Source organism: Neolamprologus brichardi, chromosome 3 (genome assembly GCF_056152115.1).
Source record: "Neolamprologus brichardi isolate AB-2024 chromosome 3, ASM5615211v1, whole genome shotgun sequence".
Taxonomy (NCBI): Eukaryota; Metazoa; Chordata; class Actinopteri; order Cichliformes; family Cichlidae; genus Neolamprologus; species Neolamprologus brichardi.
In genome coordinates this window covers 29,341,859-29,368,032 of record NC_142106.1, presented here as the reverse complement: position 1 = coordinate 29,368,032, position 26,174 = coordinate 29,341,859, and the positions used below count along the sequence as shown (strand labels likewise).

The following is a 26,174-nucleotide window of genomic DNA, read 5'->3' as shown; positions in this document are numbered from 1 at the left end:
TTTATTAGTCGTTTCTTGTGGTCTGGCTCAAGAATTAAATGAGGATTATTGCCTTTGGTGTTACTCTGGGCTGTAACTTAAAATTGTGCTTTCTGTAATTTAGTTTGTCAGTCCTTCTCTAGCTATTTTGCTGCAAATTGGCCAGTTTCTAAATACATAACTAAATTTAGTTTATAATATCACCATTGTAGGCTATTTATCAATCACTGTGATGCTGTTACTGTTATTTAAATTCTACAATGTGTACATTATTATTGTTATTATTATTATTATTATTATTGTATTTGTTTTATTAATTTTTATTTATAGCCAAATCTCTTTTTGTTTTTAGTATTCTCCAGGTGTGACTGTTGCCCCAACTCCACAGCTGACAGACAGAAGAAAATCACAAGAGTTGTAGATCTGTAAGATGAGGCTCGAGTGGCAAAAGGATAAGATTGATGAGCTCACCAAAGAAAGAGACTATCTAAAGGAGCAATTAGCAGCATGTAAGTCCACTCTTAAAAACATTACATAGCTAGTCACATAATTCCTCTGCCTGAGCACTTGCATAAGCATTTTGTTGAGTAATTTTGTCTGTGTTGTCTTTTTAACAGTTTTACTAGCTCTCAAAGGAACCCACATGTTCTGTCCAGGATTCCAGTGAGGTATTGAGCATATCTTCACTGTCCTCTGATGGGTCTTTTGATGAGAGTTCTGACTCCTCCATGAGCACAACTTCATCAGATAAAGACAGGAAGAAGAGGAAGAAGGGCAAAGCAAAAAAACACAAGAAGTCAAAGAAACATGACCAAAAACCAAGAACAAGAAGTCAAGTGATTAACTTAACAGTTTGCATGTGGTGTGTTTCATTACCACACTATTACATTAATGATTATGCTCTCTCAAATGCAGTCCAGAATCCGAAGCAAGTGGTCAACCGGTATAACAAGATTTTGAGGCTGTTCAAAAGAGGAGGCACCATGTCTGCTGCTGATTTTTGGTTTGAATGTTACTTCATTATTTTACTTTTATAAATTCTGTAGTTTAATTTTAATCATCATACATGTGATACACTTTATGTAAAGAGCTACAAGTCATATAGTTTGCATCCAGCCGTGTTCTGTATTTCCTCAAATATTGGCTGATAGTTTATGACACTTTTTTATTTTTGTATCAAAATTTGTGTGTCCAATCTGTAAGCATTGTTCTCATGTTTTTGTGATTGGCATCTTAAAAATACATTGCGTTCTGGATCTACCCTGTGTGTTGTCATTTATTTTTTGTTACAATGTACTTTAAAAACTTTCACATCTATAAATAGGTTGTAAGGTATATATGGTCCCCACTTCAGATGGGCTCACTCAAGATACTTTACTAACAAGTAGTAAATGGTTTGTAACTTCCTAAATAAGTTTATTAAGGTATTTATGAGCATTTTAGATAATCTATCAAAAAAGAAGTTGGTCGATAGTGAGTTACAGCTTTGGCAGCCTTTAAGTGACAGTTATAAATGTATTGTAAGACATCTGTTAAGATATATATGAGTGATGAAACCCTGATATTCAGTGTTTATAAAACATCTAGTATGAAACTACTATGTGTAGCACATGTAGAGTTTATAGTATTATATAGGATATGTTAACCATCTACTTACCTTTTACCAGTTATTTTGTATACCATTGAACATCCTGAAATGACTGGTTTGTAACTGATGCAGAGTAGCATTTATAAATGATTAATCAATGAGTTGTAGAACATGAAAACATAATTAATAAAAAGTGTTGTACATTAGCTTATTCATCATGAATAAAGTGTTTAAAGCAGTGCTTGAAAACTATTAACTGATTATGAGAAATACTAAGAATGGCATGTGATTTTAACAAGAAATAAGACTAAACTTAAAGGTTAGACTTTGGAAAACTCAGCTACTGTTTTTATGGACTGTACATAATAAAAAGGATAAAATAAAAATACAAATAAATAAATAATACTAAAATATTTTTTTAAATAATTTTAAATATAGTTTTTTAAAAATTCAAAAAAATTTAAAATGTCTAAAATAATTTTGTTTTCCACAGACGTACTGTACAGTTATTCCTTAACTGCATATTAACACATCTTTGCTTCATTTTATTCTGATTATCTTTGTCTTCTTCCTGCAGATTATGAGACAAATGCCAACTAAGTAGAGGAGAAGCAGGATCCGACATTCAGTACAAGACTCGTCTTAAAACTTGCAGGACTATTAAAGTCACTTTCACCTCCTGACAGACTGTAACATCTCATCATGCCATTGATTGTGGTCCCTACTTCCCAGTTGTTCAGGATGCGAGTAGCTGCCCTGTTATTCACCTGTGTGGCATTCAGCGCTGCTGTACATGGAGCTTATCTGCCCCACGGAGGCATGGCTGACTGGTGCATCTTCTGCTGGGCGTTCAGCTTCGCTTGCACTCTGCTGGTCCTGCTGGTAGAGTTGTTTGGCCTCCAGGCCCGGGTGCCAGTTTCCTGGTCCAACTTCCCCATCACTGTCGCCTGCTATGCTGCACTCCTCTGCCTTTCAGCATCCATCATTTTTCCAGTCTTCTTCCTTAGACACCAGTTGTTCTATCATGTAGCTCGTGACCATCGCATAGTTTCCACAGTCTTCTCCTGCCTGGCAGCGGTTGCCTACATGGGGGAAGTGAGCCTGTCTAAAGCAAGGCCAGGAGAGGTGGCAGGTTACATGGCTACAGCTCCGGGCTTACTGAAAGTGTGCCAGACCTTTTTGGCCTGTATTATCTTCATCCTCATCAGCAACCCAGTGATATACGACCATCATCCAGCTTTGAAGTGGTGCATGGCAGTGTACTGCATCTGCTTCATCCTCTCCATGGCTGTGGTGGTGCTGTATGTGGGAGATTGCACCGGCTGTCTCCCCATCCCATTCTCCAAGTTCCTTTTGGCATATGGGCTCCTGGCAGTTATCATGTATTTGACTGCCACCATCCTCTGGCCCGTGTTCCAGTTTAACAAGAGTTACAGGAGAAACGATGACCCAGAAACAATCGCTGCAGCTGTAATCACTGCCATCAATTTCCTGCTTTACGTTGCTGACCTAGTGTACAGTGCCACATTAGTGTTTGTCAGTGGCTGAGAAGTGGAGAGATGTAGCGCTAATTTTGACCCCCCCCCCCTCCTAATTTCAAAATCCTGAAACGTTTTTTAAATCCTTAAAATCCTACAAAGGGATCCCATATTTGCAAAGCCTGGTTTACCTGTGAGTATGTATTTATTTGAATGTGATCAAATAGTTGCCATACAGTATTCTAATTACTCTACCTCTAATGTGAAATGATGGGCGAAGGACACTGTCTCAGCTGAACTCTGGACACACACACACACATACACTAACACTGATACGCACTCATCCCTTTCCCAACGCCTTCGATACTTGTCTCCTCCTGGAGAACACGGTGGGTCTGGGCCCAGCGCTGGAAAAAATTCTGGAAAAAATTCTGGAAAAAATGTTTCGGATTACTCCTCACCCCCTACCCACCCCTGTTGCTTGTCACGTGCTCCATAACGTTGTGCTGTGGACATTTATGTGCGTTCTGTGTAGAGGAGTTTTTTGGTTTTCTGATCTCATGCTGTCCTACCATAGGAGCACAGCATGAGTAGAGGTCTCTTTTTTTCCCCTCTTGGACTTTCCCATTGTATTGTACATTTCAGTGTTTTTCCGTAATACTACCGGTTTCCGACCTGTCTCCCCATGTGATGTCTGTGTTGTGTATGTAAGGTCGGGGGGTCTCATTTCACTGCAGGGCAACTTGCATGTGACAAATAAAGTTTTCTTGAATCTTGATGTGTGCAACACAACTCTTACATCAGCTATCAAAGTGTGAGATTTCACACAATGAAATACATTATGTATCATGAAAAAGTACATTATATACTATTAAAGCCAATAAAGTTAGCACACTGGAACACAGGGGGATGGCAAAATTGGGCACTTGCATTTCAACACGCTCTAACTGAAAGATCATCATCCTGTAATCTTTTGTTAATAGCGCTTTAAAGTCATATCAGTATCAATATCATTATAATACCAACAAAGTGTTCTGATATTTGTATTTGTTGAAGGAATTAAGCTTTTATCATAAAACAAATATATCTCAGACTTTTTACTCACTTGGAAAGGAAATAGAATAAGTGAGATGAGCTGTCAAAGATGACAGTATCAATAATTAGTTATACTTAGTCATAAAACGTACTTTTAATTCAAATAAGGATATACATTCTGAGTCACGTGTTTTCACCCTTTGAATAATTGCTACAATGAACACAAGAACTTTCATTTCATTGGAAATCTATACGTCTTTTTAAATACTCAACACTAATACATGAATCACTTGAGAGGAGACCCTGCAGAGTGGAAGGCACTATTCAGAACTTTATGCGAAGTTTTGATTTTTTTAAAGTAGTGAAATTTGTTAATATTTATTGTTTACACTGTTGGTCTCTGCAATATTGCCGTGTTAAAGCAATTACAGCAGTTTCCAGAAGAGGTTAATCAGTGTTTTGGTGCAACCTGAATAAACGGGAAGTACATTGCAAGCAAATAAAGAAGCAGGTATGGCAATGTGATACAGAAAGGAGGGCTGACAGAAATACAACAAAAAATTACTGAATTTTACAGAAGCAGGGATCAGACGATTTAGTTTTTTGTGCCTTTGGGGACATTTTGACAGGCACTACAAAAACGTGCCACTATTGTGACACTGGGAGAGAACTATTAAAAATGTAAATTATTTTAATAAAAGGAAGATCAATAAAGGTTAACACTTCAAGGTGGCTTTACAGGATGTAATGCAGCAGAAACATCACAGAAAAAAGTGCAAAGAATAAAGTCCAAACTGGTGTAAATGTGATTAAGCCTTTAGGGATACAGACACTTAGAAAAGAGGAATTTACCCATTTTAACATCTGTATGTTTGTGTTATTTCATAGCTGATTATAGTTTCTTTTTTTTGGTTTTCTGAAATTAATGATGTAATAGCAAGATGAATAAAACTAATATTAACATGAAAACGTAAAATCGGACTTAATATTAAACACGTGCTTCTTCTATCCTTTAATATTCAGCATGTTTCTGCACAAAACGTGTGTCTTACCTGCAACCAGTCATGTGTAGCTATATACTGTACTTTCTACCTAAATTACACATTACGTGGCAAGGGCACAAACAGAAAAGAATGCAACATTATACATTTACATTATCCACTTCATGTCATAGCAACATCCCACATAGCAAAATTGGTATTGCCACAATCTGGTTGTAGGAACTCAGGCGCAGAGCGGTTAGACGTCTCCAAAAAACAGTTTATTTACAGCACCAGTGCACAGTATATACAGTGAAGGGAATCCAAAACTCCAGGGAATCACAGGGTAGCTCTCTCACACTCGCTCACGTCTTCTTGCCCACAGTCACACACGTTCACACGGCAGGGAGGTCACAGGTCCGGGGAGGAAGGTCTGAAGCAGAAGAGAAGGGAAGTCACAAACTAAATACAAATCTCAAATTACTAAGCACGAGTTCACAGGAGCTGCGAGAAACACTAACGTCAGTAGTACAATCATCCAGCGACGAGAGGATCTGTGTTCCAGCCTCAAATAGTGCTCCCGGTGATGACAGGTGACTGTTGTCAGGTGTGTGGGCCAAGGGTGGGAGCTCACAGTGAGCTCCGCCCAGGCAGAGAGGGAGAGAGAGAGAGAGAGAGAGAACCAAAACAGCACATTTAGCCTTGTGGGGCCAGCCGGGCAGGCACGGAGACCATGACAGGTATGGCCCAGATCTGGCCCACATAATGTGCTTACACATGGCCCACATACCGCAAAGAATGATGGCCCTTTGGCGGCCCAGATCAGGTTTGCCAGAGGTAGACATGGGCCAGCACAAGGCCAGTTGCAGACATACAGCTGGCTCTGTGCTGGCCCAGATGTCAGCCAAATGTATACCTTAATCAAGCCATGTAATAACAACAAGTGCAGGAACATAAATAGTGCAAAAGTAACATGACAAACCTCTGTTCAGACAGTGAATTAACTGATTCTTTTCCTTTCCCCCTTATTACTCAAAGCACTCTGTATAACATGCCATATTCACCCAATCACACACTTTATGTGTTTTCTAATTACATTCATACACATTCACACTCTTGACATGCAGATTGGAGGGGCCAGAAGTCAAACCACTCACCTTCCGATCAGTAGGTGACCAGCTCTACCACTTGAGCTACAGCCACCCGGAGGTAAACATGAGTAAACCCTCACTAGGTTTTGGATAAAGTGTACACTCACAAACCTGTCATAACTGAATTTGTAACGTTGGCTACCATAGCAGTATAGTATATTAACATTTCACTTTGGGGTTCCAACTAAAATAGGAAAATAGGAACATAAATAGTGCCACCATTGCCAGACCTGGCCCACATCTGGTTGACATACACCCTGCCATGACACCAGTCAGTCAGAAGTGCCAGCTTGATGTCAGATCCTGGCCAGACCTGTTTTCTATGAGCCTGGGCCACATAAACCGAACCACAATCGGGCCAGATGTGGCATGCCAACACACAGACAGTGCCGTCTATACCAGGCCTGGCCCATATCTGGATGACATGCGTCTTACCATGCCAGAAGTCAGCCAGCAGTGCTGGCTTGATACCAAATCTGGGCCAGACCTGCTTGCTATATGGGATGCTATAATAACATAATAACATATAGGGGCTCATAGCAGGACCAATGGAACATTTATCTTATCTGTTCTATAGAAGGGTAAACCTCACATCTGTGTTAAGATATTCTGCAAATGCAGAATTCAGCAACTGAAAACAAACATTCAGCTGCACTTTTTATTTCCACTCAAACCGAAACCCTGAGCTCTCTCCATGCCAATGTTTCAAACAGCAAGTGAAAGTAAACCCACAGGAGACAAGCAACAGTTGTCAAGCTCTGCTCTTCGCTGATTTTCTGCAAGCATGCCTGGTAAGTTATTTTAACTCTAATATTCTGCAGTCATAACGACCATGTGCATTTTGAGAAGCCTAATAAATAATCGAACGAAACGACACTTGGTTGGTGCTTTGAGAGTATTGTGATGAAATCACAATCACAGAAATGTCGGACCAAACCAAGCACGCAGCCTGCTTTTGATTTTTTATGATACATGACTCATCATGTTAATCTGTCAGCCAGACTGCATTAAATACATTTGATATGAATGGCATTTTCTAGCTTTTTATAATTGAATAAAAAACAAACAAACAAATCAAATTAGCTCTTTTTTTGTCATTTCACCTAAAAGGCCGCGCAGTGAATGCAGGAAAAAATGAGACCAAGAAATCAAAAGTGAAACCAACAAGAACGGAGCTTGATGACATAACATTGCATTATATTTCAGGAACCACTAGATGGAGCCAAAACCAAACATTGGTAGAGCAGAGCTGTTGCTTACTGTCTTCCCATTTTCACCTGAAGGTCCCGGTGTTCTGGGAATCCATCCTACCTGACAAACCATCCTACCTGTTGTTTCTACACATGTGCACAACACGAAATTAAGTGGCGAGCCGTCCTACCCTTGTGAATATTAGCTAGAAAAATACTCTGACTGGTAAAATTAAGTGCCTGCCTTTGTGAATGTGACCTACAAGCATACTTTAACAGCTAAATTAAGTGGCAAATCGTCCTACCTTCTGAGCTAGAAGCATACTTCAATAGCTAAAATTCAATGGCGAACCATCCTACCTTTGTGAATGTTACCTACAAGCACACTTTAACAGGTAAAATGAAGTGGCAAACTGTCCTGGCTTTATGAATATGAGCTACAAGCATATTCTGATGGGCAAAGTTTCGTGGCAAACCCTCACACCTACTTAAATCTGTGCTGGAATTACTCTGTGACAGCAGAAATGTGCATAAACTACTTACAGTAGGACATTTTGCCAAAGTATCTTTGATTTTGGAGCTTGTGATCATGCTTTGCCAAACAAACTCGACATGCTGCATGAAGGCAGATATGTTACTTTGATTCCTATTGCGGCTGCACAGAATGCAATGTCACGTTTCTCCTATGCCGTCATTATTTTGTGGATGTTTTTAACCTCTTCTGGTGATTTAAGAATTTTACAAATATGTGCAATTGTTTCAGCAAAAGCATAAATGAGTGATAATGGATTTTCCAGCTACATAAATGTACACTATTAATTAAACGCTGCAATTTATCTCTTCTAGAACACTCTGGAATGCTCCATCCCTCTGCTAAAATCAGGGAAAGCATCTCTAAGCACGTATGGATCAAATTAACAGGCCCTGCAGCTGGATCTCTGACAGAAGCTTTCTGTCAAAATGTAGCAGGTTTGCTGGAAAACATGAGCGCTAAAGTGGTAACACCACGAGAAGCACAGAAAGATGACATGACAGGTATCTTGAATAACTAAACAAATAAATGCAGTATTTCTGTGTCATTTCATCTAATATCATTTTTGCAAAGCATGACCTTATTTCTCTCTATGTAATGTAGCAAATGACCTGAGCTGATATAAGTAAAAAAATTTTTTTTACAGGAATATAATAAACCGCTCTATAAAAACAGGATTATCAAATGTGTTATTTTCCATCGTTTTGCCCTTTTAGTGCCACCAACAATGATTGTCATGGAAGGAAAAGCAGCTGGGGCTCAAAAGTACATCAAAGGTAACAACATCCTTGAGGAGACATGAGTTTGAGTCACTTTTGTGTCTGAGGAAATCATCATCACTGACTGCTCTCTTGGTCCTATGTTTTTTTTTCTTTTTTGAGTCTGGGAGAGGGTGTTAAAATGTCTATTTCATTGCATCCTTGATTGCTTCCTATTTTCTTCTTCTTTCCTTTGTCAGTGTACACAGTCATATCTTCTTCTTCTTTTCGCACAAACCTCTAGTTAACAAACAATCATTCTCTAATGAGTGATGGCTTAACAACAGACACATTTATGAATATTTTTGATGTTTAATCTTCGAGCTCACAATTACAACATATGAGTACTCAAATGCTCTATTAATTTTCTGTCTTCACTTGTTTCCAGTGGAAAAATTATACAGGATTGTCCTACTGGGAAACACTGAAGCTGGGAAAAGCAGCCTAGCAAACACCATGTTTGGACAAGACATGTTCAAGGTTAACAACACTGAATGTCAAACTGAGTCCAAATCTCTCTATGGAAGAAGGATTACCCTGATCAACACTCCTGATTTCTCTGGCCCAGGTAGATCAGAGGACGAGCTGAAGCCTGAAATACTGAGGTGTGTCACTGAGTGCACTCCGGGGCCTCATGCTTTTCTCATTGTGCTCAAAGTGGGGAAATCCACAGAGCAGCAGCAGCAGGCTGTCATTGAGAAAATAAACCAGTATTTCTCAGAGGAGGTTTTCAAATATGCCGCAGTTGTCTTTACTCAGGATGGCCCAGACATAGATGAAATGAAGATCAAACAGTTCATAGATCAGAATGAATATCTGAGTGATCTGGTGAAGAAGTGCAAGAACCGATACCACATCATTAATAAATACAACGGACAGGGTGACAGCAGCCAGTTTAAAGTGGTAGACCTGCTAAACACAGTAGGCCAGGTAGTTAAAGAAAACAAGGGAGTGTGCTACACCAGCAAGATGTTGCCACAAGCAGACACCCGTAATAAGGCTAACAGCAGTGTCTCTAAGAATGAAATGATCAAACTTGCAGGCGCTGCAGCAGAATCCATGGCAAAGGCTTTCTCTGCGTCAGCTGTTGTAGTTTTAACTCCAGGATCAACAAACGCAATAGAGAAAGATGGCACTGAAATAGATGAAAAAGAAGGAGAAAATGTAGAAGGAAAAGCTACATCAAAAAGAACTAACAATGGACAGAAAGAAATGACAAAAGAAGGAGAAGAAGAGGAAGAAGAAGAAGGAGGAGGAAGAAAAAATGAAGAGCATGTCACATCAGAAAAAATGAATGATGAACAAACAGAAATGACAAAAGAAGAAAATGGAGAAATAACAAAAGAAAAAGAAGAAAGAAAAAGTGAAGGGGAAGTAGCAAAAGAAGCACAAGAAAGAAAAACAACTGGAAAATCAAATGAACTAGAACAATTTGAAGGACCAAATAAAACACAAAAAGAAATAGAAGAAGCAGGAGAAAAACTGGAAGAGGACACTCAAGAAAAGACGGAAGGAAAAGGGGAAGACAAGCCACACAAAAAAGTACAAGAGAGTGCAGGGGAAAACAAACTATTAGGGGGTGGGGCATCTGCAGGTGGTGGAACAGCTGCAGGAGGTGGTGTAGCTGCTGGAGCAGTATCAACAGCTACAGGAGGTGGTGTAGCTGCTGGAGCAGTATCAACAGCTATAGGAGGTGGTGTAGCTGCTGGAGCAGTATCAACAGCTACAGGAGGTGGTGTAGCTGCTGGAGCAGTATCAACAGCTACAGGAGGTGGTGTAGCTGCTGGAGCAGTATCAACAGCTATAGGAGGTGGTGTAGCTGCTGGAACAGGAGCAGGTGCAAGTGCTGGTACAGCAGGGGCTGGAATTACAGCAGCAGGATATGTGGCAGCAGCAGCAGCTGTAGTCACTGGAGGAGCAGTAGGCGTAGCAATACAAAAAATAAGAAATGTGATAGAGTTGATAAAACAACATCTTAGAGTGGTATTACTGGTGCTTGTTTTCTACTCGTTGCTTCTGTCATGGTTTTTTCTCAAAGCACCATTTGCTGGGACCCTCCTCTTATCATTTTTGTTCCTGTTGCTTGTTATTATTCTTGTTATCATATAATCACACCATAAATAAGGGCTATGTCCAATATGGCACATAAATCAGAAACACAGAATCTGTGACACAACATCACAGGTTTTATAATTCCTCGTTTCAAAAAGGAGATTTTACAAAACTACCCAAAATATCCATTATTTTCATGCTGCTCTGTAATCAGAATCATTTTTTTCTCTCTGTTTTGTCTTTTTTTGTAAACTCAAGAAATGATTTCTTTATTTAAACAATTATGTTTAATAAAGTAATAATTCATTTAAAATCAACTCTGTACTCTAGTATTTCTACCAAATCACAAAACCTGTTTTTCCAGAGTAATTAAGCTACTCTCTACTTTTAAATAATTATATTTTTCAATAAGAAAATCAACTATGTTCTGTCACACATATTTCTTTGTGTTATAAAATAAATGAATGAATTGTCACTGATATTTTTGGATGCATTTTTCCCCTTACTGACTTGCAAGGTTGTGTTGAGTGCTTAAAAAGAAAGCTCAAGAGGCTTCTTGAGTTCCAAAACAACTAACAGAGTTGTAGGTATTTAAGCCTTAGAGTGGGTGTCTCTTTAGAGATGGTCCTAGTGTTATTGACACATTATTAATCATATGAGTCCTCACATAGGCCAGAGTGTCGAACCTCTGTAAGACATTGCCCTAAATACACAATAAATACATAATACATAAAAAATTTAGAGTAATTGCCAAAGAAAACGATGGAGTGTGCTACACTAACAAGATGTTGTGGTTGATTTGGTTGTGGGTGCTACTACCCACATAGCATGGCCCAGACCTGGCCCACACAATGTGCTTACACATGGCTCACATACGGCAAAGAATGACAGCCCTTTGCTGGCCCAGATCTGGTTTGCCAGATGTGGCCCACACATGGGTCAGCACCAGTGTTGGGTAAGTTACTTTAAAAAAGTAATTAATTACTAATTACTTAGTCAATATTGTATTTAAAATACTTATCTAATTACTGTGTCCGAAAAGTAACTTAATTACTAAATAAGTAATTTAACTACATACTTCTTAAAATCCCTATAAACCTTGAGTGGGCAAACAATAGAAATTAATCATTTTTTTTTAAAGACAGTACGCAGCGGTAGCATCTCTTCCATAATGTAGCCTGCAATCATTTTTTAAGCTCACCTTCAGACGCTTTCTGTGCTGCTGACGTAAAATCAAGTTTTGCCTGCTTAGCAGGAGTTGCTGCAGTGTTATCCATGGATGATGAACAAGAATCACTCAGAAGTGTTCGTCTATGCTTTCGTGTCAGGCGCTTCAGTAGATTACTCGAGCTATTAACAGCAGCCCCAGGACATAGCTTACATATTACTGTAATATTCTTGTCTGCTTGTTTAAGAAAAGTGAAGAGATGGGAATATGTCCATTTCAAAAAACAGCCACACACTTCTGCCGAATCCGACATCTTCCGCTTTAGAATACGACTATGCAGCAAACTGGCGCGAAATGACGTGCACCTGCACTACAGCGATGTTAAAGCGGCAGAGTTTACTTCTACGTTTAGAAGATAAATTATTGAAATTAAATAATGATATTCAGCGAGTTTAATTATTTTACAATGTAACGCAAGTACATTGTAAGTAACTGTAATTAAAATACCTAAAAATGAACAGTAATTAGTTACTCTACTTTTTCAGTGGAAAAGTAATTTAATCACAGTAACGCGTTACTTAGTAACACATTACACCCAACACTGGTCAGCACAAGGCCAGTTGCAGACACACTGGTGGTCCTGTGCTTTCCCATATGTGGACTCCCTCTGGCAAACCTGATCTGGGCCACCAAAGGGGCGTCATTCTTTGCGGTATGTGGGCCATGTGTAAGTTGTGTGCAGCCAGTTGTAGACACACTGCTGACCCTGTGCTGGCCCAGAACACTTTCAGCTCTGGCCCCAGATGTCAGCCTAATGTGTACCTTAATCAAGCCATGTAATAACAACATGTGCCAGAACATGCAAAACAGTGCAAAAGTAACATGCTGAAACTCTGTTCAGACAGTGAATGGACTGATTCTTTTATAGCGCTTTTTTGTACTCCCAGATTACTGAAAGTGCTTTATACAACATGCCTCATTCAGTCAATCACACATTTTCTTTAACCCTTTAAGACCTACCATAGAACCAAGTCCGCCAGAGCTTATATTATATTTTTACATGTTGTAGTGCCATTTTTGGGAGCATTTCAAGTTGATATACATCAATACAACCATTATAGCCCAAATTTTAATGATAATAATGATATGTATGCATTAAGTGCATAGTAATTACATAAATTGCAAAAAAGTGCAATAAACTACAAAAAATTTTAAAATCGTTTTTGTTTTTTTAATATTTTTCTAGTTAGAGAAATTTAAGAGGCTTATCCCTCAAAACGTTAAATACAAAAAAGTTGCACAAACTAGTTACCCACCACAGGAAATTTATTTTAAGTGTCTTCATAGTTTTATTTTTGAAATACACCAATTTTCACATACTGCAGGAAAAACGAAAAAAAATATTATAATGCAAATTTGCAAAGAAAACAGCATGTGCATCAAAATAAACTATATCCAGCAGTGCAATATGAGTCCTAAGCATCACAGAAACGACACAAAGTCATGAAGTCAAACATAACTTTTAAAAACACAAGTATAGGCTCATAAGGCTAAAAAGTGCTTTTTATGCAGTTTTTGCAAAGCTATATGTGGAAGGAAACTGTGACCTAGGATAAGCTGATGGTGTCACGGTTCGCTGGAGGACTCACATGCAGGACTCAGAGGCACAGTATTTATTACAATTCCACCAGGTGTATTTACAAACAGTGCAGAGGGGGTAGTGCTATATACAAAGCAGTGACAGGGAAAAAGGGCTCCGGGGAAATCCAGGGAGGGAAAAGACACTCGCTCTTCTTCTGACTCTCTCCAGACACTCACACAAAGGAATCCACTCGGGGAATGCAGGGTCGGGTCCAGGGGATCTAAGTACAGAAAGAAATACACGTAAAAGTTTTTTTGCGCAGGGAAAAAGAGAACTTGCTCAGAGCCGGGCTGCACTGACGTGAGTCACACACAACGATCCAGCGATGAGTAGAAGCCACTCCCTGGCTTAAATGCTGGCTGCGCTGATGAGGCCCAGGTGTTTCCTCTTCAGAGGGGTGTGGGCCGAGGGCGTGAACCCACCATGAGTTCCGCCCTGGCGAGAGAGCGAGAGAGAGAGCAAGAGAGAGAGAGAGAGAGAGAGAACTACTAGTCAGCGGCCTGCTGATCCCCTGGCCGTGACAGATGGCATAAGATGTAAGTACAACTCCTCCGGTTTCATATGCAAAAAAATTATTGCGCTAGCTCACGTGGTTGCAGAGCTACCGGGATTTAAAAATAGTTACGCAAAATGGAGCGTGTCCACTCCGACCGGCTTTAAAGGGTTAATATTAAATTCAGCTTTATTGTTATTGCCTAAAGTACAGTCAAATGAATACGTTTAGTATCTACCTTCACTTCAAACAAGTCAAGTGCTCGGTAAATACTCATCTTAATAGATAGAATAAATATGAGATTGGAGTATTAGGCATTTATAAACATATATTCTTACGGTCTTAATCTGTCATTGTTTCATTTCAGATGTTGTCAGTCATTTAAGGAGGACTTAAGTGTGTTCATTTTAAGTAAGTACTATATGGAATATGATTCAACCATCTTTCCAGAGTAAGCATACCAGTACTGTCATCGTCTGAAAAAATCTATCCGGTTGTTAAGTGATGACGTGACGAATCCTACTTCCGGGCCTAAAGTAGTCTGCGTTTAATATGGCTTTTGTGTTGTTAACATGTTTAATGTTATGTATTTTCTTCTATTTAATCTCAAAAAGCTCCTAAAACAGTCAGTGATCACTGTTCACCTCCCTCGGCTTTTATTACCACTAATCATTTATTTAAGCTTAGTTTTTAAAACCTTAGGATGTAACTACAGCCCAGCCCATGCAGCAGTATATGAATGACTAACCTCGTATTGTGGATGGATTATCTCAGTTGTTCTCCTGGCTGAAGTTTGGTCCTTTTACAGCATCCTGCCATGCGATTACATTTGTTCCTAACCAAGAACACTCATGTTAACTGTTATCGAGTGGAAAAAAAGTTAGCTTGTTTATATTATGCTAACATAGCTGTGTCGCTAGCAGTCACATAGCACATCATTAAATACCCGCTAGCCAAACTTCAGTAACCCTACAAACGTCACTGCTGTTTAGTTTTCCGTCTTCATCTATGTTGGAAGTGATAACAGAGCTGTACGTTTTAATTTGTTTCCAAAACCCTGCAGTCAGGACATGCTATATTGTATTTAGATAGAAGCTAGCGAGCTAACTTCTTGCTAACTTCTAACTCCGTTAAATGTCATAAATTCCGTTTTCATGGATGCCTGGATGTTAAACTCAATTGTTACACCTGGTAGAGCAGAACGCTGATCATTTTATTAAAGATGAAAGACTTAAGACAGTTTTTCAACTCTCAGTAATGCCATAGTGATCGTTTGATATATGGACCTGCAGCGGAGTTTAGGCCCAGACATGGCTAGTGACGTCAGACTTAACGACCGGATTAAGTGCAATTCTTTCTCAACCTTCACTGTGTGTCCTTTCACTTCTTAAAGGTTTCCATGTCTTAAGATATGTTCAGTGTTGCTGCTGTGGAACTGTTGTAGGTGACCTTTTATTGATAAGTGAATAGTCTTTGGCAATACAATTCAATCACAATCTGTCCTTTATAGATTTTAATATTCATCTAATCTTTGTTCCTTTCTGTCCTGTTTTTCAGGGTCAAATCATACATTGTTTGTTTGTTTAAGAGGTTCTCTAGACCATTCAACTTTTTAAGTTCATCAACGTAAGTACTGCTGTATATGATTCCTCTAATTCTGTAGAATAAAGATGCCAGTACTGAGATCATCTGAGCAAGTCCATCAATTGCCATTCACTGTTCTTTGTCCTTTCACTTGTGTCCTGTTTTTCAGGGTCCCATATAATTTCTTCAGAAGTAAGTACTGTATATGATGCCAGTATTTTCCCATATTTTCTAAATACTGTATTAGTACTGTGTGTAAAATGCCATCAAAAAACTCAATTAAGTGTTATTCTCATTCTTCTTTCTCACCTTTCTTTCTCTGTCTTTTTTCATATTTAAAGGTTGCTGTGTTAAAAAAAAATATTGTGCTACCATGCTGTTTTGTATTGTTTTGGTAAATAAATAGTTTATGAAAATATCACTAAATCTGTCATTTATTAATTTTAATATTAATATTAATTTATGATCATGTCTCACCTTCTTGGTCTTAATTTCATGTTTCTACCATGTATTGTAGATAGTTCAGGAGGTTAACTCAACCAAGCAGTCTTTTTGTTTCCGCTATGTACTGTTTAAAATCCAGAATAGAGAGGATGGTGTAGGTTTAAGTTTATTAGATTGATACATATATACCAACAAGGCAGTGTACATCAAAGCAGTTGTTTTCATGCAAAGGCTTTATGGCTTTTCCTATAATGCCTGATGGGCCGGTCTCTAGTCAAAATGCCCGAGCCGATTTTTTGTCCCAGTCCAGCCCTGGTAGGTCTTAAAGGGTTAAGGGCGGGGGGTGGTTCCCAGTGTTAGTCAACTTACTTGAAAAAAGTAATCAGTAACTAATTACTGATTACTTTCCCAAAAAAGTAATCCCGTTACTTTACTGATGACTTATTTTCAAAAGTAATTACTTAGTTACTTAGTAACTTTTTAAAAACACGATTTAAAACCTGAATAGGTGATGAAGCAATAGATCTTTCAGCCCAATTCTACTTTTTCTGCAAAATCCATCATACAAAATGTAATCAAATGGAAAAGTCTTTTTTTAAAACTTGTTTTATTAGTTTTAATATTTTAACTTTATGCATCAAGCAAAAATTTAATTATATGCAACATTCTCTGACTGGAAGAAATTTATTTAACATTTAAACCTATTTTCTGCACATTCCAGCACATAAAATATATATATATATTTGTTTACACTCACTCTTTCAAATATATGCAAGTAAAACACAGCAGAAAATAAATAAAATCAAAGACTAGCGGTCCTGTTGCTCTATTTTACCTTTGTAAAGCAGGAGGGTAGGCGGAGGTTTGTCCTGGTGCAGGTGTGCCGCAGCGGTCAGTTGAAGAATCCGCGAGTTTCTCTGTGAATTTCCCATTACGTCGTAGCGCACTCGGCGCTTGCTTGGAAGTTTAGGGGTTTTTTTTCGCTGTAAAAAGACGTTTTCTTCTCACGCACAACTGACGCTAATGCTTTTGTCACTTATGGAATCTAACTCAAAGTAAGGTCAGTACTTCCACGCTTTAAACGCTGCATGGTTTGCATACTTTCTCCCGCACTCGATATATTATCCATTGTTGATCTGCACATAGCTGTTGTCACGAACGTCGCACTTATGTCACTGTCATGAGACATTCTTGCAAAAAAAATCACGGTTTTAGTAACGCAGTAACGCAGCGTTCCTATGGGAAAGTAACGGTAATCTAATTACCATTTTTGCAATAGTAATCCCTTACTTTACTCGTTACTTGAAAAAGTAATCGGATTACAGTAACGCGTTACAAGTAACGCGATACTGCCCATTTCTGGTGGTTCCCTAATATTTTTGCTGGGAGTTGGCAACCCTATTAGTAAGTTTGCGTAATATTTCCACTAAGTACTCTTTAAAATACCAGAATAGGGAGGATGGTGTAGGTTTAAATTTATTAGATTGATCAGTGTTGCTGAGCTATAAAATGTTTTGGGTGGAGTGTATTTTTTGCATACAGGTATAACAGAATAGCTTCAGTCTCTTGTTTTTTAAAACTTGAGTATGAACTTATACAAAATGCAGCAAGATATTTATAACAAAACAGTTTTATTGATTACAAAATACGCTACATCGGATTCATATCGGTATCGGCAGATATCCAAATTTATGATATCGGAATCAGTATCGGACATTAAAAAGTGGTATCGTGCCATCTGTAGTTAGTACTAACTTGGTTTTAAAGCCTTTACTTTAAAATATACGCCGTTCAATAGTTGGCCTTAATCTTACAGAGAATGTGATGATTTCATGGATATTTAAAGTAAGCACTGAGAAATTTAGTAATGCCAACATATTGAAAGAACAATATTTGTCTCTTATATATAATACATTTATATATACAGTGTCAAAGGAACCTGTCTTTGAGTGAAGATTTAAGGTGACAGGAAATATAAATAACTGCAGCTTGAATCTGTATTGAAGCTCAGTATTTGAAACAGAGTTCATTCACTGCTGTAATAACTGATCATGATTGAAATAATAATTTTAATATTGGCCATATTATATTTACATTACCAAAGTGAGATGACTTTAGTCTCATGAACAACATTAGCTAATTGTTATTTACTAGCTAATCTTAAAATGACTGTTCAGTACAGAAATGAAGCCCAATAATCATGATTTCACAGTCCTGTGGTCTCAACCTCAGATACTTATCAAATCAAAGCTCATGTAGAAACAAACAAACAAATGAACAAAAGATGTTCTCCTTCATTTCTGTCAAACAAAGCTGTATGAAACATTTTCAGCTGCATGGTTGCTAGGCAACCTGGGCAACGCAACAGAGGCTAGACCGTCCCATTTCACAAGCCTCTCACTTCCGCACTTCTCCTACTTATAGTACGCACTGTACGTAGTATGCGTTGTGCGCGTACTTCAAGCGTGCAGACCCTGAATTGGGACAAAGCCATGGTCTGCAATGTAGTCCCGCATGAAGTGCAAGTTGGCACCAATTAATTTTTCTGCAAACTTGACTTTCCGTTGTAGACCATTGTAGTCCTGTTTAGTGGCTGATCCAAACCAGTAATGGATGAGCAGAGATCAAACTGGATTATTGCAGAGTAGAACTGGATCAACAGCTCCTGAGCCAGGCTGACCTTTAAGCTGGTGCAGGAAGTCTATCCTCTGCTCTGTCCTCACTTAAGATCCTGGGAGACTGTGGATCCCAGAAATCTGAAGAATTCTACAGCACACACAGTACCGTTCAACCCCACATCTTCATGCACGCTCATCACCATCCTTGATGAGTCTAATGACTTGTCATCTGTGAACTTCACGCTTTTACCAGACGGGTGTTTGGCCCGTGGGCCAAATTTGGCCCGCAGCCTAATTACATTTGGCCCGCGAAGCCATACCAAATTACTATTAGAGCTGGCCTACTGGTATTATACAGCTAATATATATATTGTTTAGTATTAACCTTTCCTTGTTCCATATTCAGTTTTTCAGTAAAACTTGTTTGAGTCCATAAGAAAAGATTCATTCTTATATCTAGAGGAAGATTTTTTTTTTCAATAAATATTAATGTTAGCCCGCGACTTTGTTCCAGTTTTGAATTTTGGCCCACTGTGTATTTGAGTTTGACACCCCTGGCTTAGAGGGAGGAGAAGAGAGAGGAGGACACAACCCTGGGAGGATTTTCTGGATGCTTGATGCGATTCTTTCCAGCCTCACTTACTGCTTCCTCTCTGTAAAATTCCACTCAGGAGTCTTGACTCAGAAGTAACTTGAAATTTCGAGATAGTCATAATGTGGGGTTACTGTGTCAGAATTTTGACACAACAACCCCAAATTATGACATAACTCACACTTTTGACCTATCGCTGCCTGTTAATTTATTTATTAATTTATTTATCTACTGGCAGTAACAAGCTTCCATGCCCATGCAGCAGCGCTACTATTCGACACAACTGCGTAAGCATCTCTAGTGAGGACATGCCAGAAATGACCTTTTTATTTGTTCCTTTATTATGCGAGTAAGCCATCACCGAGAAGAGGAACTGTGACGATTTTGCTGGACGTGGAGGAGGTTTTAGACTTTACCAAATATGGCAGTGTGGGGCGTGGGACCCACAGCTCGCAGACAGTTATCGCTGGATAACAGAGGGGATGCGCCGAGGAACTTAAAGCTTTAACATTATTGTGAAATAAAACTCCTGGCTCAGAAATCGGTAAGATCCCGCCTCAGAATGATATGTTGCTCTGAAAGATTTTAAGTAAAACTTAGCAGCTCGTGTTTATCGCGGTCTATACTTTGAGTAGAGCTGATTACAAAGGCATAGCACCGAGGCGCGGTATGTCCGCTATATGACATGGAAAACCTCTTAATTACTCGGTTTTACCCTTGATAAACGCATCTGTTACACAGAACATACTCTTAGAAATAAACACGCCTCCTCTGGTAGGGTATCTGCATGAAAACGAGCATATTCTTTCATAGCTTTATTATTTTAGGAGAGGTAAGAAATCCTGCATTAACCTATTTGATTAAACATAACCTGTTATTTGTGAGAAACTTTCTTTGCCCCCATTTTACAACAGTGTGGGTGGTTCCCTTTAACTTTTAAGCTTTATATGGCACTACCCCCTCGACTGGGTTGTGTTAAGAACCGAGGTATGCATGGTATGCGCGCTACCAAACCAAAAGCGTAAACCCAAACCTGGTTTCCTGTCAGCAGAAGAGGCCACATAACCTACACCGCACAACCGCACCTTTTTCTGATGTCTCGGTACCATGCTGCTGCTGCAATATTAACAGCAATCTCTCTCAGTTTAGATCACCATGCATGGAGTGTGTTTAAACCGAGAGAATCCAACAGGAACTTAAAAAAAACTTTTCTGGATGTTGATCCCTGTTAAAAAATATACCTGAAATAGTCCTAATATTCTGGCATGATTGCCATTTCGTCTGAAAAACTGCTTCGATGTTGCTACTGTTGCTTCCTGGATACACGCTGTTAGCTCTTCAGAGCTGCTTCCTGTTTTGTGTGAGTCCCTTTATGTGCAACAGGATATGTGACACAGGAGTTAATGGCAATTGAACGTGACCTATGGGGGCGGGGGTGAGCTAGAGTTTATCTTCTAGTGAAATTCGCCACACCCTAGAAATACAACAGATGTTTCACTCTTGCATTAAAAATGATGTAGGGAAAAGGGTATTTCCTTGCTCACTCAATCTGCCAGAACATCTGCTTTTACCTATCTCGTAAGTATATGGGGATTTGGCTAAAATGCAGAATGCAGAATTTGGAGACACTGGCATCATAAAGCCCTATAGATTAGCTTCAAGATGCCAGATTCATTCAACTTTTTACTCAGTCCTCACTGTGAGTGTTTAGAGCAGGGGTTCCCAATCCCAGTCCAGGAGGGCCGGTGTCCCTGCAGGTTTTAGATGTGTCCTTGAGCCATCACAGCTGATTTAAATGGATAAATTACCTTTTCAACATGTCTTGAAGTTCTCCAGAGGCCTGGTAATGAACTAATCATGTGATTCATATGTGTTGACTCAGGGTGAGATCTAAAACCTGCAGGGACACCGGCCCTCGTGGACTGGGATTGGGGACCCCTGGTTTAGAGGCAAGGCCCACTTAATGCTCCTCAATATTAATGGGAATTTCAAGCAGAAATGAACTGAACTGGGGGTTTTCTCAGCAGTGCGTGCACAGTGAGGGACTCACCTGCTAAATCTGAAATGAATAAAATGAGTGTCAGTGAAAATGCAGCCGTTAGATTAATGCACAAATGTTGCATTTGTCATTATTAGATTGTAATTTTTAAGATGATTTAAAGATGTGGTGCAGTAACATAGTAACCGGGACAGCTTGTGGTCTGATGCTCAATAATATGTGCTATTTTTTGTTAGCAGTTCCACACAGATTTCCATTTGTAATAATGCAGCTTTCCTCTCGATAAATACTGGACTCCACCTGAGTACTAATCTTCCGAACCTTTTACATAGTGCCCAGTTATTTCTATCAGTACAGTTACTTCTCATGTCAAAAGCATACAGATTTCCTCTTATCCCCCTCTTATTTATCTGAACTGCCTTGCTGTTTCCTGAGAGAAACACATGTGAAACCTGAGCTTACACTTGATTATTTTTGTTAAAAGTCACTCATCAATCGCTGTCTCATGCTCCCTCCTTGGAATTTATGAACCACTAATTTGCATGGTTCTTGGCTGTTTTTTTTACTGAAGTGAACAGCCCTCATCTCATCTAAATTACAGAACACTGTTAGTAGATCAACCTGTAATTGTGTAATAATGTGGCATAATGTTTTGCCCCATTCAGTAAATCTGTCCTATATTCTTTAAAATTAAGCACTTCTCTTACATGATCTACTCTTTGTTTATTATGTCTGTTGTTTTTATGAATGTTTAAATGGTCTATCACAATGAATTATGGGACAGCTTTTTTCTTCTTCCCCTTTATAAAGAATGATGCCGACAACAAAGGAAGCACTGAACTTCCTTTCCTTAATTTGGAGGACTGGAACAGATCTCATTATGGCCACTAAATAGATACTTCCAGGCCACTTCTGTTAGTTAGTAATATTCCTAGGAGAAATTTACTATTGGAACACATCCCAGGTTAGGTCTTTATATACATTGGGTCACAATCAGCCCCTGATGACAGCCAAGTGGCTAGAATTCTTCTCACGCATTCATGCAACAACTAGCTGCTCATAGAAGGTTGCACACACAGGCAAGGAAGCATATTTGTAGAAAATATACAGTATAAATACAACCCAACCAGCAAACTAAAACGGCAATGCTTTGGATAACAGACCAGGATCAAACTCCAGAGAGTTTGAAAGGCACTACACCCACTATGGTTTACACTGAGGGACTTTCCAATTCCTTGAAGATTAAGCAGGCAGAACTCAGCTTCCTGCATACACAGGCCACAGCCTGAACACCAGACCTCACAAATTCCTTTAGCTTTGTGCAATTTAAGTTAGAGCCCAGACATGTTAGTCAGGGGTGAGCAACTTTTTAATAATTAGATTAGTAAGTTTGATGTTGCAGGTCACTAGGCATTGCATTCCTCTTGTACATTTGGCTGTTAGCTTATTTATGAACAGTCGAGTGGTAAAATTTTGCTAGTATAGCATAAGGATGGCATGTGATTTTAACAAGAAATAAGACTAAACTTAAAGGTTAGACTTTAGAAAACTCAGCTACTCTTTGTTATGGACTGTACATAATTAAATGAATAAATAATTTTTAAAAAATCTAAAAAAAATTTAAATTTCAAAAATAATTTTGTTTTCCACAGACGTACTGTACAGTCAATCCTTAACTGCATATTAACACATCTTTGCTTCATTTTATTCTGATTAGCTTTGTCTTCTTCCTGCAGATTATGAGACAAATGCCAACTAAGTAGAGGAGAAGCAGGATCCGACATTCAGTACAAGACTCGTCTTAAATCTTGCAGGACTATTAAAGTCACTTTCACCTCCTGACAGACTGTAACATCTCATCATGCCATTGATTGTGGTCCCTACTTCCCAGTTGCTCTGGATGCGAGTAGCTGCCCTGTTATTCACCTGTGTTGCATTTAGTGTCGCTGCACATGGCGCTTATCTGCCCCACGGAGGCATGGCTGACTGGTGCATCTTCTGCTGGGCGTTCAGCTTCGCTTGCACTCTGCTGGTCCTGCTGGTAGAGTTGTTTGGCCTCCAGGCCCGGGTGCCAGTGTCCTGGTCCAACTTCCCCATCACTGTCGCCTGCTATGCTGCACTCCTCTGCCTTTCAGCATCCATCATCTTCCCAGTCTTCTTCCTTAGACACCAAAGGGCCAGTGAACCCCGTGACCATCGCATAGTTTCCACAGTCTTCTCCTGCCTGGCAGCGGTTGCCTACATGGGGGAGGTGAGCCTGTCTAAAGCAAGGCCAGGAGAAGTGGCAGGTTACATGGCTACAGCTCCGGGCTTACTGAAAGTGTGCCAGACCTTTTTGGCCTGTATTATCTTCATCCTGATCAGCAACCCAGTGACATACGACCATCATCCAGCTTTGAAGTGGTGCATGGCAGTGTACTGCATCTGCTTCATCCTCTCCATGGCTGTGGTGGTGCTGTGTGTGGGAGAGTGGACCGGCTGTCTCCCCATCCCATTCTCCAAGTTCCTTTCAGCATACGGGCTCCTGGCGGTTATCATGTATTTGACTGCCACCATCCTCTGGCCCGTGTTCCAGTTTAACAAGAGTTACAGGAGAAACGATGACCCAGAAACAATCGCTGCAGCTGTAATCACTGCCATCAATTTCCTGCTTTACGTTGCTGACCTAGTGTACAGTGCCAGGTTAGTGTTTGTCAGTGGCTGAGAAGAAGAGAGATGTAGTGAACAATAGCTTTGCAGAGCAGTGGAGCTAATGCTGAAATTTTAAAATCCTGAATGTTTAAAAAAATCTTGAAATCCTACAAAGGGATCCCAAATTTGAAAAGCCTGTTTTGCCTGTAAGTATGTATTTCTTTGAATGTCATCAAATAATTGCCATACAGTATTTAACCTCTAATGTGAAATGATATGCGCAACACAACTCAAACATCAGCTATCAAAGTGTGAGATTTCACATAATCGTGTGGGGAAAAAGTACATTATATTCTATTAAAGCCAATAAAGTTAGCACACTGGAGCACAGGGGGATGGCAAAATAGGGCACTTGCATTTCAACACGCTCTAACTGAAAGATCATCATCCTGTAATCTTTTGTTAATAGCGCTTTAAAGTCATATCAGTATCAATATCATTATAATATCAACAAAGTGTTCTGATATTTGTATTTGTTGAAGGAATAAAGCTTTTACAATAAAACAAATATATCTCAGACTTTTTACTCACTTGGAAAGGAAATAGAATAAGTGAGATGAGCTGTCAAAGATGACAGTATCAATAATTAGTTATACTTAGTCATAAAACGTACTTTTAATTCAAATAAGGATATACATTCTGAGTCACGTGTTTTCACCCTTTGAATAATTGCTACAATGAATACAAGAACTTTCATTTCATTGGAAATCTAAACATCTTTTTAAATACTCAACACTGATACATGAATCACTTGAGAGGAGACCCTGCAGAGTGGAAGGCACTATTCAGAACTTTATGCAAAGTTCGGCATGTGTGCCACACTGCTGTGGTGAAAGTAGTGAAATTTGTTAATATTTATTGTTTACACTGTTGGTCTCTGCAGTAACTTTAAAGGATGAAAACCAGGTCCAGGTGGAGGAGCTGCCTGAAGAAACAGGAAGTACATTGCAAGCAAACAAAGAAGCGGTTATAGCAATGTGATACAAAAAGGAGGGATGACAGAAATACAACAAAAAATTACTGAATTTTACAGAAGCAGGGATCACACCGTTTAGTTTTTTGTGCCTTTGGGGACATTTTGACAGGCACTACAAAAAAGTGACACTATTGTGACACTGGGAGAGAACTATTAAAAATGTAAATTATTTTAATAAAAGGAAGATCAATAAAGGTTAACACTTCCAGGTGACTTTACAGGATGTAATGCAGCAGAAACATCACAGAAAAAAGTGCAAAGAATAAAGTCCAAACTGGTGTAAATGTGATTAAGCCTTTAGGGATACAGACACTTAGAAAAGAGGAATTTACCCATTTTAACATCTGTATGTTTGTGTTATTTCATAGTTGATTATAGTTTCTTGTATGGTTTTCTGAAATTAATGATGTAGTAGCAAGGTGAATAAAACTAATATTAACATGAAAACGTAAAATCGGACTTAATATTAAACACGTGCTTCTTCTATCCTTTAATATTCAGCATGTTTCTGCACAAAACATGTGTCTTACCTGCAACCAGTCATGTGTAGCTATATACTGTACTTTCTACTGAATTTACACCATGTGGCAAGGGCACAAAAAGAAAAGAACGCAACATTATACATTTACATCATCCACTTCATGGGATAGCAACATGCTATAATAACATATCAGGACCAATGGAACATTTATCTTATCTGTTCTATAGAAGGGTAAACCTCACATCTGTGTTAAGATATTCTGCAAATGCAGAATTCAGCAACTGAAAACAAACATTCAGCTACGCTTTTTATTTCCACTCAAACCAAAACCCTGAGCTCTCTCCATGCCTACATTTCAAACAGCAAGTGAAAGTAAACCCACAGGAGACAAGCAACGGTTGTCAAGCTCTGCTCTTCACTGATTTTCTGCAAGCATGCCTGTTAAGTTATTTTAACTCTAATATTCTGCAGTCATAACGACCATGTGCATTTTGAGAAGCCTAATAAATAATCGAAGGAAATGACACTTGGTTGGTGCTTTGAGACTATTGTGATGAAATCACAATCACAGAAATGTCGGACCAAACCAAGCACGCAGCCTGCTTTTGATTTTTTATGATACATGACTCATCATGTTAATCTGTCAGCCAGACTGCATTAAATACATTTGATATTTTCTAGCTTTTTATAATCAAGCAAAAACAAACAAACACATCAAATCTTTTTTGGCAGTTCACCTAAAA

General features: G+C 39.0%; 3 protein-coding genes across 5 annotated transcripts in view; all 3 read left to right on the top strand.

Annotated features, from left to right (window-relative positions):
- LOC102795732 (myeloid-associated differentiation marker homolog) overlaps positions 1 to 3,469 on the top strand; it is a 29,523-nt gene extending 26,054 nt beyond the window's left edge. For 2 of the 3 annotated variants that reach the window (XM_006808394.3, XM_087836102.1), the window contains one exon: positions 2,145 to 3,469. In XM_006808394.3, the coding sequence (XP_006808457.2) occupies positions 2,270 to 3,115 (846 nt within the window). In that variant the 5' untranslated portion in view covers positions 2,145 to 2,269 and the 3' untranslated portion in view covers positions 3,116 to 3,469. Of the gene's footprint in view, positions 1 to 837; positions 983 to 2,144 lie in introns of those variants that run through there. The other variant, XM_087836108.1, reaches the window with a different exon arrangement.
- Positions 3,470 to 6,932: 3,463 nt separating this feature from the next.
- On the top strand, positions 6,933 to 11,084 carry LOC148104152 (uncharacterized). The gene is made up of 4 exons (XM_087839297.1): positions 6,933 to 7,002; positions 8,248 to 8,436; positions 8,650 to 8,709; positions 9,080 to 11,084. The coding sequence occupies exons 1-4, from the start codon at positions 6,996 to 6,998 to the stop codon at positions 10,798 to 10,800; spliced, it is 1,977 nt and encodes a 658-aa protein (XP_087695423.1). The 5' UTR covers positions 6,933 to 6,995; the 3' UTR covers positions 10,801 to 11,084.
- An 8,471-nt stretch (positions 11,085 to 19,555) lies between these two features.
- On the top strand, positions 19,556 to 24,482 carry LOC102791106 (myeloid-associated differentiation marker homolog). Its single transcript, XM_087836084.1, has 2 exons — positions 19,556 to 19,828; positions 23,020 to 24,482. The coding sequence occupies exon 2, from the start codon at positions 23,145 to 23,147 to the stop codon at positions 23,985 to 23,987; it is 843 nt and encodes a 280-aa protein (XP_087692210.1). The 5' UTR covers positions 19,556 to 19,828; positions 23,020 to 23,144; the 3' UTR covers positions 23,988 to 24,482.
- The last annotated feature ends 1,692 nt before the right edge of the window (positions 24,483 to 26,174 follow it).

Bases quoted from the DNA above. Each gene is read 5' to 3' on its own strand.
- LOC148104152 (XM_087839297.1), top strand. The intron at 8,437-8,649 runs GTATCTTGAATA...TTGCCCTTTTAG, and splicing joins ACAGAAAGATGACATGACAG to TGCCACCAACAATGATTGTC. The intron at 8,710-9,079 runs GTAACAACATCC...ACTTGTTTCCAG, and splicing joins GGCTCAAAAGTACATCAAAG to TGGAAAAATTATACAGGATT.
- LOC102791106 (XM_087836084.1), top strand. From the start codon at position 23,145: ATGCCATTGATTGTGGTCCCTACTTCCCAGTTGCTCTGGATGCGAGTA.